General features: G+C 44.5%; 1 protein-coding gene across 3 annotated transcripts in view; it reads right to left on the bottom strand.

Moving 5' to 3' along the window:
* CREB3L2 (cAMP responsive element binding protein 3 like 2) overlaps window positions 1-19,641 on the bottom strand; it is a 129,582-nt gene that overhangs the window by 24,877 nt on the left and 85,064 nt on the right. For all 3 annotated transcript variants that reach the window (XR_004183110.1, XM_003896651.5, XM_009203937.4), the window contains exons 3-8: window positions 17,336-17,511; window positions 14,529-14,616; window positions 9,646-9,830; window positions 7,116-7,262; window positions 5,193-5,251; window positions 2,447-2,515 (exon numbers count right to left, since the gene is read on the bottom strand). Coding sequence is in view for 2 of the 3 variants with exons in the window: in XM_003896651.5 (XP_003896700.1) it covers window positions 2,447-2,515; window positions 5,193-5,251; window positions 7,116-7,262; window positions 9,646-9,830; window positions 14,529-14,616; window positions 17,336-17,511 (724 nt within the window). In the remaining variant the exon portion in view is untranslated. The remainder of the gene's footprint in view (window positions 1-2,446; window positions 2,516-5,192; window positions 5,252-7,115; window positions 7,263-9,645; window positions 9,831-14,528; window positions 14,617-17,335; window positions 17,512-19,641) is intronic.

Genomic DNA, 19,641 nt, shown 5'->3' with positions numbered 1-19,641 from the left:
GATCAAACAGTTTGAACACATGGCCCTTATTTGGATATCTGACTCAAACAAGCAAACAAAAATGAAAATGTGCAAGGAGGGAGGAAAGGAGGGAGGGGGGAAGGAGGGAGGAAGGAAAGAGAAAGGAAAGGAAAGGAAGGAAAAAAGAAAGGAAGGAAGGGAAGGAAGAAATGAAGAAAAAGAAGAAAAAAGAAAAAGAAAAAAGAAAGAGAAAGAAAAGAGGAAGGAAGGGAGGGAGGGAGGGACGAACGAACAAGCAGCACAGTCCACCTGCAGAGGGGAGGAGAGACTTCCCAGGCAAGGTGGTGGATCGGTCCTTCTCCCTCACACAGCCCGACTTTGCCCCCAGCACATCCCTGCTGTGCCTCTGCTGCCCCCATGTGGCCGAGGGAAGGCCTGACACTGAGGCTGTAGAGGACGAAACCTGAACATGAACTCCAAGGAGGTCTTTGACAGATTGCTCTTTCCTTTTCACGAATTCCTGGCCGGGATTTGTCCCACCCACTTAGGAACATGGGACTGCTGCAGGAGCAAGTGCCAGGATGGGTGCCGGGATATCTGCTCAGAATGCTAAAAACTTGGATACAGATGCTGGCTGGGCAGGATCCAGAGAACCAGAGCCGCCTCAGGCAATCCCCCCAGGGGAGACGAAGTGGAGATAAAAAGAGAGGAAGCCCCAGGAGACGAACGGCCAAAGGCAAGCAGTGAAACCAGCTCCCTTGCCTCCTGAGATCAAGGTAATGCCAAGCTAAGTTGGTGGCGCTTCCTCCCTTCGGGCAGTCTCTTACAGAGCACTTGCGGTGAACTGTCCCTGACTGCTCTCTGAGCACACGTTCCCAGAAATGCAGAGAAAATTTCAGGGGGATCCCACTGATGGTAGTTTTAGCTTATGTCTATATTAGCCAGCTTTTTGAGCAACAAACCATAAAGAATCAGGAAATGGGAATTAAATTCATTTGTTATTATCAAATAACATGCAAAGAGATTTAAACTGATCCCTTAATATTTGCACAACTGTTACTGGGCATTAATGCTGACCCTTAATCTGATTAAATTTTTGTTTACCCAGTAAGTTCATTTTTCTCTGCTTAATTTATTGGATCTCTAACACTCAGGGTGACAGGAGTCTCTGACTAAGAAATAATTGTCACAGCACAGGTACGTATCACGTGTGCACATGAACATATACATTCTAGATGAAACTCCCCAAAAGCCAGTTTCTTAACCCTGCACTTTCACCCCTTCCTCTTGCGTATGACCCAGACATAAACCTCCATATACTCCTCCTATACTGAGACTCCAGAGCCAGACCACCTGGGTTCAAATGCAGCTTTAGCATTTACTGTGTGACCCTGGACAAATCACCTAAACTTTCTGAGTTTCAGTTACCTCCTCTATATAGTGAGGATGATAATAATGGCACCTCATAGGGCTAAATGAGTTCATAGCTGTAAAGTGCTTAAAACAGCACTTGGCACAGTAAGTGCTAGAGGAATTTATCAACTTGGTACCATTATAATTTTTGTAAAATGGGTTTGAAATGCAATTAATTAACAAACTAGTTAATTTTTAAAAACAAATTTAAAAAACAATTTTCAGCTGGGCACAGTGGCTCTGACATGTAATCCCAGCATTTTGGGAGGCCAAGGGGGGCGGATCATGAGGTCAGGAGATTGAGACCATCCTGGCCAACATGGTGAAACCCCATCTCTACTAAAAAAAATACAAAAATTAGCCGGGCGTGGTGGCACACGCCTGTAGTCCCAGCTGCTTGGGAGGCTGAGGCAGGAGAATCACTTGAACCCGGGAGGCAGAGCTTGCAGTGAGCCGAGATCATGCCACTGCACTCTAGCCTGGGTGACAGAGCGAGACTCTATCTCAAAAAAAAGAAAAAAAAATACCAATGATTTTCTCTTTTTTTAAACTAGTATCATTTGCTACTAAAATTGGATTATAACGAAGTGGCCAGTGCCTCCTTGTTCACCTCTAAATTTTGATGTCATTTTCAGGAGAATCAGGCTTGTTGATCTTATTCTCCTCCAAGCCTCTTTTTTAACCCCCTAGTAATAGCCCTTGTCATGATCACCTTCTTCTTCAATGCTATATCATTTAGGAAAAGTAAAGAATATGCATGTATGTGTACATGTGTGTGCATGTGTGTGCATATGAGAGTATGTCCATGTGTATTGAGGATATGAATATGACAGCATGTGTGCATATGTGTTTGTGTGTGTCCGAGAGTAGCACATGTGCATGCGTGTGTGCATATGTGTGTGTGTAGCAGGAGCGGGTGGGTAGAGTTTGGCCATGCTGAGCATCTCAGCACATCTGCACTTTCACTGTGACCTCCTTCACTTTTCTTCCATCCCTGGTTCTGGATTCTATCCTCTTCCTTCCCTACCTTCCATTTGGCAGCACAATCAGCTCTCAGTCCAGTGACACTTACCTGTTAGTGTTCTCTAGAACCTCTACCTTCTTCCGAAGCTCCAAGTTCTCAGTTGAACAAGACTCCACTCTACAAAAGAGGGAGAAAGAAGAAAATTATTATCCATAGAGCAAACACTAAGCCAGGAGCTAGGGTAGGTGGGGATGAGGAAAATGAAGGTTGGGGGGATCTGTTACTCCATGGAAGTGTGGGAAAGTATGGAAAGAAGGATGAAGAGACTTAAGAAAAAAAAAAAATAGGCCGGGCGCGGTGGCTCACGCCTATAATCCCAGCACTTTGGGAGGCCAAGGCAGGCGGATCACGAGGTCAGGAGATCGAGACCATCCTGGCCAACACAGTGAAACCCCGTCTCTACTAAAAATACAAAAATTAGCTGGGCATGGTGGCATGCCCAGCTACTTGGGAGGCTAAGGCAGGAGAATCGCTTGAACCTGGGAATCGGAGGTTGCAGTGAGGCAAGATAGCCACTGCACTACAGCCTGGTGACAGAGAGAGACAAGAAAGAAAGAGGAAGGAAGGAAGGAAGGAAGGAAGGAAGGAAGGAAGGAAGGAAGGAAGGAAGGAAGGAAGGGGGGGGGAGGGGGAGGGAGGGAGAGAGGGAGGAAAAGAAAGGAAAAGAAAAGAAAAGAAAAGAAAAGAAAAGAAAAGAAAAGAAAAGAAAAGAAAAGAAAGGAGCTGGGGCCAGGCATAGTGGCTCACGCCTGTAATCCCAGCACTTTGGGAGGCTGAGGCAGGCAGATCACTTGAGGTCAGGAGTTCAAGACCAGCCTGGCCAACAGAGATGAGGTGAAACCCCATCTCTACTAAAAATGCAAAAATTAGCTAGGCATGGTGGTATGTGCCTGTAATCCCAGCTACTTGGAAGGCTGAGGCAGAAGAATCACTTGAACCTGGGAGGCAGGTTGCAGTAAGCCAAGATCATGCCACTGCACTCCAGCCTGGGCCACAGAGTGAGACTCCGTCTCAAAAAAAAAAAAAAAAAAGAAGAGGGAGCTGAGTGACAAGTGCCTGAATAATGCAAGATGAATAGGGATGGTATAAAATATGACCCTCTTTTAGGGTGTTACAACCCTCTTTCCTCTCACCTCCTCCCTAGTGTTCTCAATGCCCATCATACTTCTCCCCTATACTACAATGATCTGGATACTCCCGGCTACACTCTTACCAGGACTGATAAGAAGTGAAGAGACTTAAGCAAAGGGCAGGACAAGAGGGAGGACAAGAGCCCAGGACAAGGAATCCCGGTGCTGGGGCACACATGCCCAAAAGAGACAGTAAAGAGATTTTCATAGAAACATCTTAACCCTGGATGCCCATAGAAAACGGGGGACAGCATGGAACTACAGTCATCCCATTGTATTCAGGGGGGATTAGATCCAGAACTCCCCATAGCTATCAAAATCTCCAATGCTCATGTCCCTGATATACAATGGTGTAGTATTTGTACATAACCTTTACATATCCTCCAGTATATGTTAATCATCTCTAGGTTATTTACAATATCAAACACAATATAAATACTACGTAAATATGTTATCTTGCATTTATAGTTGTATTAATTTTTGTTGTAGTTTTTTATTATTATTATTATTGAGTTGTTTGGTTTTGGTTTTGGTTTTTTGAGACAGAGTCTCACTCTATCATCAAGGCTAGAGTGCAGTGGCACAATCACAGCTCACTGCAGCCTCAACTTCCTGGGCTCAAGTGATTCTCCCCTCTCAGCCTCCTGAGTAGCTGGGACCACAGATGTGCACCACCATGCCTGGCTAATTTTTTTTTATTTTTTAGGGGGTCTGGCTACATTGCCCAGGCTGGTCTTGAACTCCTGAACTCAAGCAATCCTCTCACCTTGGCTTCCCAAAGCACTGGGATTACAAGAATGAGTCATCACACCCAGCCTATTGAGGTTTTTTTCTGAATATTTTAGACCCATGGTTGGTTGAATCTGAGGATGCGGAACCCCCAGATATGGAGCGCTGACTATGCTTAATGCTACATTACCAGTACTTAAGTCAGGTGATAGAAGCACTAGACTTTAAATAGTAACTTCGAGAAACAGCCAGGAACCACCAGCCACTCCCTTCCCCAGATCCACATGAAGTTCATTCCTGGGTCTGGGGCCTCATGCCCATCTTAAAAAGGTCTTAAGTTTGTTAGCTGAAGAACTAACTTCTAGGGCTAAGACAAAACTGTATTTAATTCCTCTTTTTCTAACAGCCCGCCTGATGTTATAGACTTTTTAAAAGAACAAAGATTGCCTTCAAGTGTTTTTGCAAAAAAACATGAATTGTAGTGGCTGGAAAATAAAGGCCGCCAACCTGACATCTTTCTTTCCCTGCGTGCCCTCTCTAGAGCGTGAGGGAATTTGGCCAATGCGGGCTGATTAAGTAGCACTGCTCCTTTCGGCTAAAACAGGGTTTCTCCTGCTAGGAGTTTCAGGAATGTGCAGCAATGTTAATATTTGTACGTGTTAGAAAGGAAGTCTCTGAGGACTCCGGGGTCCTGGCTGGCAGTGGTGTGATTCAAACACCTACTAAGGTGCTTTTACTTCTTTCTTGCTTTATTATAGACATCTCCTCCAAATAACCACTAGGTGGCAGGCAAATATAGCTGATAAACCACCGGGTTTCCAAGGTGGCCAGAAAGAGGAATTGAACTGCTTCTCCGCGATTTTCCACACACCCCATTTCTCTGTGCATATTGCCCGTACTGCCTGATGAACGCAACAGTTTGCCAGCAGGCTTACTTTTTCTCCAGGCTGTCCATGTATTCTTTCTTCTTTCTCCTACTTTCTTGGGCAGAAATCTGAGAGAGAAGGGTGGGAGGAGAATGATTAATTTCCAGCTCTGTGAGTAAACCAGTTAAGACAGGAGGTGGTTAGCGTAGAAGTCACTAAAGCCCTGCTCACTTCTGCAAGCTGCTTGCCATTTGTTTAAGCTGCTGGTTCATCAACTAGTCACCTATTCTGTCCTCCTGGGTTTCCAGCTGCCGAACTCACACCTACTTTCCTACAAAGTAGGCCCCCAGTAAAATGGACACTGAGTGGCCAGACGCGGTGGCTCACGCCTGTAATCCCAACACTTTGGGAGGCTGAGGTGGGTGGATCACTTGAGGTCAGGAGTTCGAGACCAGCCTGGCCAATATGGTGAAACCCCGTCTCCATTAAAAATACAAAAAAATGGCTGGGCGCAGTGGTTCACGCCTGTAATCCCGGCACTTTGGGAGGCCAAGGCGGGTAGATCACCTGAGGTCAGGAGTTTAAGACCAGTCTGGGCAACATGGTAAAACTCATCTCTACTAAAAATACAAAATTTAGCTGGGCGCGGTAGTGCGTGCTTATAATCCCAGCTACTTGGGAGGCTGAGGCAAGAGAATCGCTTGAGCCCGGGAGGCAGAGGTTGCACAGAGCCAAGATTGTGCCATTGCACTCCAGCCTAGGTGACAGAGTGAGACTCCGTCTCAAAACAAAAAACAAAAACAAAAAAATTAGCCAGGCATGGTGGCGCACATCTGTGGTTCCAGCTGCTTGGGAAACTGAGGTAGAAGAATCACTTGAACCTGGGAGGCAGAGGTTGCAGTGAGCTGAGATCACGTCACTACACTCCAGCCTGGGTGACAGAGTGAGACTCTGTATCAAAAAAAAAAAAAAAAAAAAAGAAAGAAAAAGAAAAGAAAAGAAGAGAAAAAAATGGACACTGAGTAAGGAGCCAGGCCAGAACATGTGGCTCACAAACCATCAGTGTGGTCTCAGATAAGTGAGTTTAACTCCCGGACTGCTGCTGGCTGAACTACATCTATAAAATAAGACAGCTGGGGCTTGGTCATACATCAACTTGCTGCTAGTTCCGCGCATGGATAGTGACACTAAGCTCTTGTCTTCCTTCCCTCTTTGCCCCCACCCTCCCGGTAGGCCTGTGCCTCAGCCATGCCCCTGGTTTTCATCAGCCCTGCTCAGCACTGAGCGGCCCAGGGGTAGGACACTACTGAGTCCAAATACAGACCAGCAAACTGCAGAAGTTTTGTAATCACTAAACCCTACAAGAAAAAAAAATTAACCAAGCACTGTCAATGTACTTGTATTATATATATAATACATATATATGCTGTATTTTTATATATATAATACATATATAATATACAATACATATATAATATGTAATACATAATACATATATAATATATAATACATGTATAATATACAATACATATTATATAATACATATAATATATAATACATATATAATAATATAACATATACAAAACATATACAATATATAATACATATATAATATATATAATACATATATGTCTACTAGAGGAAACTATTGTATATATCATAAACCCAAAATTTAAAAGGCTGAGATTTTAAAGAAAAACTAGATGGAAATTCTAATAGCTTCCTCCCACCCCTGAATGTTTCATCGTGGGCACCAAGGAGGTAGACACTGATTTGGGAGTCTGTTGGCCTCAAGAAGGATGGGATGGGCTGGAGGAAGAGAGGGGCACATGGTGAGGATGCTCCTCCCAGGGCCTAGGAAAGGGAAGGGCTTGGCCTTGGTCTCTGTCATGGGATGGGGTAGTGCTGGCCGTTGGGAAGGCAGGGAAGGGGATGCTGACTCGATTCTGCTCATGTCTGTGCTCTAGAAGTGCCTAGATTTGAAAGGCTCACCTTATTCTTGATCTTCCTCCGAATTTTCTTCAGGGCCTTCTCCTCTGATTTTGACAGGGGCAATTTGGTGGGGATGGGATAGCCCTCAGCGATCAGGGTCCTCTTTTCCTCCTCTGTCAGGACCAGAGGGCCTGATCCCTGCAGTTTCTGTGCAGACCAAGGAGCAGAAAAGGGTCAAAGAAAAAGAACTGGGACCACTGAAGAATAGCCTCGCGATGGGGTGACGAGAATCTGTTACAATGTCTTACAGAAGGCTCTGGGACAAGGATGCCCCACCTGCTTTGGGTGATAGATGGGTATTTTGGAGGGCATGGGAAGATGGGGAAGACACTCCCATGTAAGTGTTATAACCTAGGGGTTATAATTCAAGTAAAAGAATAAAGAAACCTCCACCCATTATTTCCCAGGAAGCACCCCGCTCGCTAAAACATGAAAAGAAAAAGTAGGTAAGTCATTTCCCACATCCCTAGAGATTTCCTGGCCTTGGAGTGATGAAGGATTCATTTGCAGCCCTGCTTTGTACAAGAGTTTTGTTGTTCTCCTTCTGAAAATGCAATTTTATAAGGTACTCTCTACACACCAGGAATCACTTCTCCACTTTTAGCTAAGGGTGCAGAGCACCCAGGGACACACCTGCAGACTCTTTCCATAGAAGCCTCTGGCTTTGGCAGTCTCAGACTATCCATCAGCAATGAAGACAAGAACAGTAGCCCATCTCATGGACCCCACAGTAGAATGGCGTGTTTATAATTAATCAGAGTCCCTACTGCATTTTAGCTCCATACTAAATGCCATGGAGGACTATCTCTCAAGTAGCTTGTGATCAAGACTGTGAGACTGAATTGATACCCATGAAAGGATAAGAGTAATTAAATGCTAAACTGTACTCTTAGCGGATATGGTTTGGCTCTGTGTCCCCACCCAAATCTCATTTTATAGCTCCCATAATTCCCACGTGTTGTGGGAGGGACCCAGTGGGAGATGACTGAATTATGAGGTGAGTCTTTCCCGTGCTGTTCTTGTGAGAGTGAATGACTCTCACAAGATCTGATGGTTTTAAAAAACCGGAATTGCACTGTATAAGCTCTCTCTTTCCCTGCTGCCATCCATGTAAGACATGACTTGCTCCTCTTTGCCTTCCACCATGATTGTGAGGCTTCTCTAGCCACATGGAACTGTAAGTCCAATTAAACCTCTTTCTTTTGTAAATTGCCCAGTCTCAGGTATGTCTTTATCAGCAGCATGAAAATGAACTAATACATTAGCTAAAGGTGCACTAAAAATTTGAAGTAAGAGAACAGTGCTATGAGCTGTGTAATCAGGAAAGGTTTAGGGCAGGAGATGAGATTTGAATTGGGCCTCCTGAAAGAAAGGGGATGATTTACATAAGAGAGAGGAGTGCATTCGAAGCAAAAGGCAGTATTTTGAAAAGTCACTGAAGAAGCCACTCTGCCTAGTGTGGGTAAGGAGTTCTTGAAGCAGCGGAGGGTTGGACACCTGATCATGAGTAAAGGTGTCACAGCTTGGTGCCAATAGATGATAGGGAAACACAACATAGTTGTTGGGCAAGCATCTGACATGGGGAAGAGTTCCTCCATCAACATGTAGAATGGACAGATCACAGTAGTACACACAGGTATATAGGATACAAGCTATTCTACTAATCCAAGGAGTGAAGTCAGGTTCCAGTTGAAAAGGTGAAGAAAGAGTGGAAAGGTGAATTCCCTTGTCCTCAGTAACAGTGAAATATAAGAATGTGGTTACAGATCTAGAACTTTCAGGGATGGAATCAATACAAACTTTCAAAGTTATGTTAATTAATGGATGGATGGTTCTTACAGAATTTTTAAACATCTCATTTCATTTAAATTTTCTAGTTGTGATACTGTAAATTCAAAATAGCTGATTATAATTTTTACAATTTCATAGAAATCAATTCACTCCTAGAACAGTAAGAAGTTAATGATCTATTCTTCTTTATTATGGTGTCCTCATGTATGTGAGGGATGAACGATGGGTCTTGATGTCTGATCTGAGTTTCTGGGTTAAGAGTCATATGACACACAGAAAAGGCTTAAACTGTTTTTGACCTTTAGGCATCAAAGACATTAATCTCACAGTAATTTTTAAGTTCACCAAAAATTGCTTATTTAAAATATAAAAGGTATTTCCTATGACATAGGTCACGAGGATCATTAAATTAACACAAATATTTATGATAGAACTTTGAGGAGAAAAACCCCAAATCTTTATTCCTCATGCCTATAGCTCTGTAAAATAAACATACGAATAAAAACCGGAAGTGTGCATGTGAAAAGGAAGAGAATTGTGGTAGTAAAAGGTGAGGTGTGCGGGCAGTTCTTGGAAAGTGTTCTTTAGGGTTGACATCACTCCGCTTTGGCCATTAAACAGAAACTTCTTGACAAAAGTGAAAAACAAACAGCCTTGAGTGGTCCTGCTCTAGATACAGCCCCATGGGAATGAATGGAGAGGGTTCCTTTTGGTCCAGGAATGCCCGCTGCATACTTACATGAGGAGCCGTGAGGAGAGGGGAGCTGGAGAGGGCGGAGGGGGCCCGGGGTGCAGCTCTGGAGGGGCTGTGGGTCTGAGGCAGGCTGAAGGGGTGCAGGCGTGGGTTGGGACTCAGGCTGCCCTCTGAGTCACTGCCGTGACTGCTCGGGGGGGTGGGTGGCAAATGCAGGTGGTCCACTGGGGCTGCAAAAAAGGAAGCACATCTCATCCATCCCAGAGCCACAAATCAGGATACAACTGATTTGTGGGACAGTGAACTAAAGCACAAGGGGCCTCCACGAGCTGACACGGACAGATCTCCAAAGTGCAGAGGCTGGATACGGGAGTCCTCCTTTTGCATGAAAACGGAGACCAAGAGGATATTGACCCCACATTTGCTTGTATTGGCAAAAAGAAACACTGGAAGTGTATACAAGAAACCAATAAACATGCAACCAGGGGCCAGGCGAAGTGGCTCATGGCTATAATCTCAGCACTTTGCGAGGCTCGGGTGGGCAGATCAAATGAGGTCAGGAGTTTGTGACCAGCCTGACCAACATGGCGAAACTCCGTCTCTACTAAAAATACAAAAATTAGCTGAGTGTGGTGGCACACGCCTGTAGTCCCAGCTACTTGGGAGGCTGAGGCAGGAGAATTGCTTGAACCCAGGAGGCGGAGGCTGCAGTGAGCCAAGATCACGCCACTGCACTCCAGCCTGGGAGACAGAGCGAGACTCCGTCTCAAAAAGCCAGAGTGGCTGCTTTGAAAAACGCTGGTTTGTTTCTGGAGCAATGTGCGTGGTCATGCCCGCAGGCAAGACGCCAGGCATTCTTCATTCAGAAAACATGAAATCCATCTTCAGATAGGGGAGTGGGCACAGGAAAAGTAAGTGAGAGTTCAGTGGGGAGACTTTCTCCTGTAAAGTCTCCGCCCTTCCTCAGGGAGGCACAACACCCTCTCTGCCAGGGCCTATGGAGCCTTGGCCAGTGTCCATCAGGCATCTCCAGGGCAGCAGAGATGGGCTTCTGAAGGAGGAATCCAACCAGGATTCCTTGAAATGAAAGCACTCTTGGTTCTCACTGTTCTTTCTGAACAGTGCACATTTCTGTTGTACCAGCCACAGCTACTGAGCCAAGGGAGATAACTGCAGGTAAACACTTCATTCCTGGAGCTCCCAGGACAATGAGTCCTCTGTACAGCAGCCCCACAGTGGGCATGGCCCACACAGCTGGGTCTGCTCGGCCAGGGAACTAACTGCTGAAGGCCATGAGAAGCCTCAGCGCATCACCTCCTCGTCCCTTCTTCCGATGGAGACTATCCAACGTACTATGGACGGGAAGGGCCCTCCTGAGACACAACAACAACCCAAGAAAGATGACCTCATTCATAGCTGTCTGATACAGTATGGCTGTGTCCCCACCCAAATCTCATCTTGAATTGTAGCTCCCACAACTCCCACGTGTGGTGGGAGGGACCCAGTGGGAGATCACTGAATCGTGGGGGCAGTTTCCCCCACGCTGTTCTTGTGGTAGTGAATAAGTCTCATGAGAGCTGATGGTTTTATAAGGGGAAACCCCTTTTGCTTGGTTCTCATTTTCTCTCTCGCCTGCCACCTTGTAAAATGTGCCTTTTGCTTTCCGCCATGATTGTGAGGCCTCCCTATCCATGTGGAACTGTGAGTCCATTACACCTCTTTTTCTTTATAAATTGCCCAGTCTCGGGTATTCATCAGCAGCATGAAAACGGACTAATACACTGCCCTCAGAGAGGATGAGCAGCAATCAGCAGCTCTCTCCTATAGGAATACCTGAATAGCCGAGGCCACAGCAGGCAATGCCCGGTCCCCCGGCCCCGGCATGCTATTTTTTCTTCTCTCTCTCTCATTGCCATTCCCTGTCTCTCTCCCACCCTTTCTTTCTCTTTCTGCCACATATAGCTTTTCTCTAGATGTTTCCTCTTTCCCTTTTTCTCTGCCAGTCTTGCCAAAGAGGTCCCTGGGGTTTTTAGTCTCTGTGGGCACTCTTAAAGCTAAAGAATATGCTAAAATAATCCTTGTCGCACTATTCCCACTACTCCTGCCACGGGTGCAGGCAGCCCAGGAAGGGAACCACATGCCTTAAATATGCAGGTGCTTGGCTAAGAAGGAGTCCTAAGCGTGTTAATCAAGGTTTCTTGAATGCCATGAATATTATGGCACTTCATAGTTTAAAAACAAAACAAAACAGGAAGCAGACGAACCTAACAGGGGCTCTGTGCTGTTACATTCCCAAGAATGTACCTAAAGTACCTAAAGCCACCCTGTCCCTTTCACTTGGTAGGGGCCAAATTATTCTAATACTGTTCTCCCGTCTAAGCAGAGGGCCCTTCACAAAAGACAGAAAGAAAATGATGAGAAAAGCAAGTGAAGCAACTTAAATCTTGTCTTTCCTACCTATGAAAGAGCTACAGGGCTGGCCAGAGGCACCTCAGGATCAGATTTCTAAATATCATTTGAAATGCCGCTTTTGGGTTACTGCAAGGTCTGGGGACAACAAGCTACTTTGCCTAGAAATTGCTGCAGTCAAGGATATAGAATTTCCTTATCTCTGTTTATCCAGGATAATAAGGAAGGTCTGTCCTTTACTTTATTCTTGAAACATTTCTCCTCCAATAACCCTGGATTCAGAAGCCACTATGGGATTCATTGTTATGGTGATGACACTTCTGAACCACATCAAAGCATAAATTAAAAGAGTAAGATGCATTTGATAGTAATAACTAGTGTTATACAAATGAAAGCAATTACTTTGAAGCAGTATATGAAGCTGCAAGGCACTACTGTCTGTCACTCAGTGCAAAGAAATAGTGTCTCCATATGGATTCTACTCAGTATTGTTAACTTTTAAAATTTAATCATGTCTTTATTGATAATAAAGGCAAATAAAGGGCCAGCCCTGACTACATTGTTACAAACCAAATCCTGAGTTAGTTTCTAATGGAAAGAAGATAGCTGATATTTTCATGAGAAGTGCTCATATGTAAATATCCTCACGTTTATATACTGTAGCACATATACCTTTTTGGTGACAACTGTATAAGCCAATTTCTTATTTGTTGACCAAAGTAATGAACTGTACTTCAAAATTTGTACTGAAAGTATGAATGGGACTGGATGAGGTGCCACATGCCTATAATCCTGTCACTTTGGTGGGCCAAGGTGGGAGGGTCACTTGAGCTCAGGAGTTTCAGACCAGCCTGGGCAACACGGTGAAACTCTGTCTCTAAAGAAAATATAAAATTCAGCTGGGCATGGTGGTGCATGCCTATAGTCCCAGCTACTTGGGAGGCCGAGGTGGGAGAATCGCTTGAGCCCATGAGGTTGAGGTTGCCGCGAGCCAGGACTGCACTACTGCACTCCAGCCTGGACAACAGAATGAGACCCTGTTTCACAGAAAAAATAAATAAATAAAAAGTAGGAATGAAAAGGGAAGTGAGGGCATGACCGAAGGCACAGAAGTGAGAAGAGCAGGACCTATACAGGATAATCTGTATAAACAAGGTGGCAGAGAGAGTTTCATTAGACTTTATGAGGCTCAGGGGTCTGCATCCGGGATTCCTAGCTATGGGCTTCACAGGAGAACAAAGAGGGAGAAACTCAGAAAGAAACTGACATAGAGAAAGAGAAAAATAGACATATAACAACCTTGGCCAGACGTGGTGGCTTATGCCTGTAATACCAGGACTTTGGGAGGCCGAGGCAAGCAGATTGCCTAAGGCTGGGAGTTCAAGACCAGCCTGACCAACGTGGTGAAACCTCGTCTCTACTAAAAATACCAAAATTAGCTGGGTGTGGTGGCGCACGCCTGTAATCCCAGCTTCTCAGGAGGCTGAGGCACAGGAATCGCTTGAACCTGGAAGGCAGGGGCCAGGCGTGGTGGCTCAAGCCTATAATCCCAGCACTTTGGGAGGCCGAGACGGGCAAATCACGAGGTCAGGAGATCGAGACCATCCTGGCTAACACGGTGAAACCCTGTCTCTACTAAAAAATACAAAAAACTAGCCGGGCGTGGTGGCGGGCGCTCTGTAGTCCCAGCTACTCGGGAGGCTGAGGCAGGAGAATGGCGTGAACCCGGGAGGCGGAGCTTGCAGTGAGCTGAGATCCAGCCACTGCACTCCAGCCTGGGAGACAGAGCGAGACTCTATCTCAAAAAAAAAAAAAGAAAAAAAAAAAAAGAACCTGGAAGGCAGAGGTTGCAGTGAGCCAAGATGGTGCCACTGCACTCCAGCCTGGGTAACAGAGTGAGACTCTGTCTCAAAAAAAAACAAAAAGTATGACCACCTCTCAAGGACGTGTTAATTCTAGATGGATGGATGTCAAGAAGCCCAAAAAGATGCACAACTGTAAACTATGAACATGACCAAATAGAGAGGGGGCTCCTTGCAATGGCTGTCATCCAAAGTCAATGTTTACAAACAATGAATTGGCCGCATAATTAATTGTGAATTTACTTCACAAAGAGTTGAAACTAGAGTTGTTTAAAATAAGCAAGGTGCCTTTGTAGGTGGTTGTTGATTTGTGGGGTTCTACAGGGTTCACACCTGGATGAGTAAGAGCTGCAGTTCTCTTGTTTGATAGCGTTTGTAGTAGCAGCCCATAAAGGTGTTGAAAAATATCACCCTGGCTAGAAGTAAAATACGGCAACACTTAGCCGAAACTTAATTAAGTGCATATATGGGAAAATAATATTTAGCTTGCAAAATTTTTATTTGGAAGCAAAATTTTTATTTTTTAAGAACAGAGCTATTTCATAAAGTCAGCTACCTCTGTGGTACAAACTCATCCCAGCTCTCTCGCCATATTCCCTCTCTGTAGACTCAGAGACCATCTCCACACCCAAAGGGACACAGGGAGGGCAGACAGACCTTCTTTAGGAGAGAAGTTTAGAAACTGATCCACTTCATGAGGCTCCAGCTTAATTTTAGGAATAATGGTCTGGCACGAGGAATCAACCTGGAGGAAGAATTTCAAACACAAGTTTTAAAAACCAATCACAGCCTTGAAGACACACGCAGCAGAGCTATTTGTCACCTGTGTCTTCCTCTCAGGACAGCCCTGCCTATCCTGGAGAATAGCTGAGTGTACGCAGCTTCCCTGACAGGGAGTCATTTTCGTTCTTAACCTTTTTCTCATCGCCAAACTGGGCATTACCGCTGACAGGACCCTCCGAACTTACTTGAGACCACCCTGGGTAACATAGTGAGACACCATCTCCCCCAAAAATATAAAAATTAGCCAGTCGTGATGGCGTGCACCTATAGTTCCAGCTACTTGGGAGGCTGAGGCAGGAGAATCACTTGAGCCCGGGAATTTGAGGCTGCAGTGAGCTGTGATCATACCATTGCACTCCAGCCTAGGTAACAGAATGAGATCCTATCTCAAAAAAAAAAAAAGAAAGAAAAAGAAAAGAACATTCAGAACTCTAAAGCTGAAAGTCAAATGCTCAAGCCCAAGACTATATCAATATTCTTTTCTAAGTTTTTGTAGTACTGTAAAGGCATTTTATTACAAAATATTCTGGTACTTTTTTTGTGTGGCATCATTCTGCTAACTTTATTCTTTATACACAGTTTGGGTTAAGTAAGAACCAAACATTGCTTCCACTCCCTCTATCCTCACTCCACTTTGGGGCTTTAAAAAGCGACTAATAGTTGATACGGGTCAGGATTCCCAAGACTGCAGAATTTAGCTGTAGAGCATAACTGTGCATTTGATCTCTGAAAGAAAATAAGAGACCTTCTAAGAGGTGGTGACCTTAGCAGAATAAGGAGGGGCCAGGGGGTCTGTTATCCCAGTTCAGCCTCACACCAGCCTGGGAGTTTTCCCTGCCTGCAATGTAAAGCAGCCTATAAATTACATATAGCCACAATGCACTTAAATCGAGTCAATCACCATGGAAAACGGGAACTAAATTTTAAAAAGTCACAGGCGTCCACCAGCTTGCCCTGGGGTAGGGACTGTGCACCAAACTACATCCTTTCTCTTATATAACTTTATTAATATTGATTATTAATAATGTTTATAATATATAATATTAATAATTAATGTTATTAAGGCTTCTTAATGACTGATTATAGCTAATCATGAAATGCCTGGTAGGGAAAGGAGAAAAGTTACCTGGCCCATACATGGGAGCAAGGCCATGCCTCTGAGCTTTGCTAGTTGCATGCTTTACAATAATTCAGCTAGGCCAGGCGTGTGGCTCACGCCTGTAATCCCAACACTTTGGGAGGCCGAGGTGGGCAGATCACTTGAGGTCAGGAGTTCGAGACCAACCTGGCCAACATGGTAAAACCCCATCTCTACTAAAAATACAAAAAGTAGCCGGAGGTGGTGGCAGGTGCCTGTAATCCCAGCTACTCGGGAGGCTGAGGCACAAGAATCGCTGAACCCGGGAGGCGGAGCTTGCAGTGAGCTGAGATCGTGCCACTGCACTCCAGCTTGGGCGACAGAGTGAGACTTCCGTCTCAAAAAAAAAAAAAAAAAAAAAAGTAATAAATAAAATAACTAAAATCCTGTGGAGCAAGGAGACTAATATAGACCCAGACAGCCTAGTCTAATAAAGAGACTCAGGTAGTTACTGAGAAAGGAATCCTAGCACACTTGCAGAGGCCTCTGTCTATAACCCTTCATCATTTACACAGATGGACTAACAAGTGAGTATGCAGTGACATTTTATGAGTCTACTGATTCAGTGTTATCTTATTCTGAAGAGGTAGATATTGTATCTTTTTTTCTTTTTTTTTTTTTTTGAGACAAGTCTTGCTCTGTCGCCCAGGCTGGAGTACAGTGGTGCAATCTCGGCTCACTGCAGCTTCCGCCTCCCAAAGTGCTGGGATTGTAGGCATGAGTCACCATGCCCAGCTGCAGGTAGACACTCTATCTTGCTCATAAGAAATCTGACTTAAGGAATGTTAATGAAGTTGTTGTTTATAACCCGAGGCTTTGAACTTAAGGGAAGCTAAGACAGGCTTCCAACACTTGCAAGAAGATGTACAAATATGATGCTGGTCCATGGCTGGACACTGGAAATACCCAGAAAGAAGGTAGAGTAGAATTAAATTCTATTTGCAGTAGGCATGGAATCCAGTAAGGAAAAAATCCTGATTTCTTATGCTTTCCACGGGTAACATAATAATAAGTGTTATTATTACTATTAATATTATTATAATGTTATTAATATTGTTATTATATTCATATTATTATATGAATCAATAGGTGGGAGGTTCCGGACTTGAGTAAGGACAACTCAGCATCTCACTAGGAAAGTAAAATACTACATAGGAGCTCACATTCCCAGGAGCCACGCACTGTAAGCCACAGATTGTGTCATCACCTCAATCACTCCCTTTCCACTGCTTAAAAATCAGTGCCATAGAGAATTTTTTTTTACCATAGATATTTTCTGTGTTTTTTATTTTGTAACAGTAATCAAAGAGAGAATGAAATCAGCTTACCTACTATCTTTTTCCGAACAATGGCTTTAAAGGAAGCTGGCACCAAATCAACATACCCTTATTAAATGTATATGTATGTATATACACACATACAAAGTTGCATGTCCTTAAATGTACACAGCCACTAACTCCAAAAAGATTAAACACCTTATTGGAGAATGATCTACCTGTATCTTTTAATCCAACCTGTTTATACAGAAGAAAACTGAGCATACCCCAGTATTCATTTCCAGAGGAGGTTCCTCCTTTTCATACGGGGTGGAGATGGCTGTGATCGTCAGAGTGACAGACGGAACGAGTCCTGGGGGTGGTTCGTCTGTAATTGGCTCTGTCTTGATGGTTGTCGAAGGGAAGTCTGTAGACAGGTACCATTTCTCACTTTCCACCTCATCTGCAGGAAAAAGACAAGCACACATGTGAACTTGTTCAGGGCATCAGGCATAAGCAAAACAAACAACCACTGATTTTTCTCCCCAAAAAAGCTCAGTGAAGGATTACTGAGAGTGGAATAAAAGAAAATGAAGTATGTGAGAGAAAAGATCGATAGATGTGAACAGTAAAGAAAGAATCGATACTTGTATTCACTTGCATGTGAGTGTGCCTAAAGAAACTCTGGAAGGAATCCATAGAAAAGAGAAACTGCGTTTGTCAGGCAGAAGCCTGGGTTGATGGGGAATAGAATAGGAGGGAGGATTTTGAATATGTAATGAGCTACTCTTTTTGGTTGTCAAATCATGTAAATGTGTAATCTAATCACAAACAGATAAATAAGCAAATTTAAAAACATTAAAGAAAGAAGCAGCTGGGCACAGTGGCTCACACAAATAATCCCAGCACTTTGGGAAGCCAAGGCAAGAGAATTGCTTGAGCCCTTGAGTTCAACACCAGCCTGGGCTACAATGCAAGACCCTGTCTCTACAAAAAAAATTTTTTTTAATTAGCTAGGTGCAGGGGTGAGCATCTGTGGTCCCAGCTACTTGGGAGGCTGAGGCAGGAGGATTAAGCCAGGAAGGCCAGGCTTCAGTGAGCCGTGATCACGTCAATGTACTCCAGAACCTGGGCAACAGAGTGAGACCCTGTCAAGAAAGAGAGAGAGAAAAAGGGAAGGGAGAGGGAGGGGGAGGGAGAGAGAGAGGCGGGGAGGGAAAAAGAGCGAGGGTGAGAGTGAGAGCAAGCCAGTGAGTGACAGAGAGAGAGAGAGAGAGAGAGAGAGAGAGAAGCAAGCAAATGGTTGGCAACCAAGGGGAGACGATGGGAGAGCATGGTGAGTAGGTCTCTTTCTCCTTCTGCCCAAAGGGAAGATACTTGTTTTTTTCATATTTTTTCTTCTCACTCCATTTTTTTTGTTTGTTTTTGTTCCCTTCTGTTTTCACTGTGATCCCACCTAGGCCTTAAACCTTAACTTAGACTTCCAGAGACTTTGCTCAGCCCTTTGGGAGACTCTGGTTTGCAATAACCATCTGTCCTTTGCTGAAATGGACTAAATACTCTTCCAGAGAAAACAGCTGCATCTTGGTGAGTCTGGGTCTTGTCTGGTCTTTCCTGATCATCATCAGGCCTGGAGATAGCTAACAACCGAGAGACAAGACTAGAACAGACAGAGTGCCTCCGCCACTTAATGCACATTCTTCTCAGAGTCTAAGAGGTACCCTGTATTTCTTAACAAATTACTTTGGGGCTAGCACCTCAGCACTGCCTGGAAAAGCAGGGAGGAGGGAAGGAAAGGAAAAGACGAGAGGGTTGGAAACAGCCACAGAACAAGACAAAGCAAGCTAAAGGCCACATTCCTTAGCTGATACCAGTTTTACTAAAATGAGGCTAAAATTAAGCAAAGACATGCTCCTTTACCAAAATGCTTAAACACATACACCACATTTCACATACTTAGTGACCCATGACTGTTAGGAGAGCCAAGTCGTTCACATTATAAATTTATTTTACATTTAAGAATGTGACTCCAGTTTTCTTATGAAACGGTACAATCATTCAGAACCGCTAGCAGGAAGGGAAGGGTAGACGCAGAAACTAAGAACTAAAATCTAAGATTATTAAACTTGTGTTTCATAAGCAACTTCCTTCAAGTATAAAAACAGGTTCAAGGCCGGGCGCGGTGGCTCAAGCCTGTAATCCCAGCACTTTGGGAGGCCGAGACGGGCGGATCACGAGGTCAGGAGATCGAGACCATCCTGGCTAACACAGTGAAACCCCATCTCTACTAAAATACAAAAAAAATTAGCCGGGCGAGGTGGCGGGCGCCTGTACTCCCAGCTACTCGGGAGGCTGAGGCAGGAGAATGGCGGGAACCCGGGAGGCGGGGCTTGCAGTGAGCTGAGATCCGGCCACTGCACTCCAGCCTGGGCAACAGAGCCAGACTCCGTCTCAAAAAAAAAAAAAAAAAAAAAAAAACAGGTTCATATTTGAGGAAAATTATTTCCCCCCTAAATCCAGCTTATAATTGATGAATTATCCCAGCCTCAATTTATTTCCCGAGGTGAAATAAAGACGGGATGGGCAGGCCTTC

Source organism: Papio anubis, chromosome 4 (assembly GCF_008728515.1).
Source record: "Papio anubis isolate 15944 chromosome 4, Panubis1.0, whole genome shotgun sequence".
NCBI lineage: Eukaryota > Metazoa > Chordata > Mammalia > Primates > Cercopithecidae > Papio > Papio anubis.
Note: the sequence above shows the minus strand (reverse complement) of the source record. Positions and strands in the feature narration are given on the sequence as shown.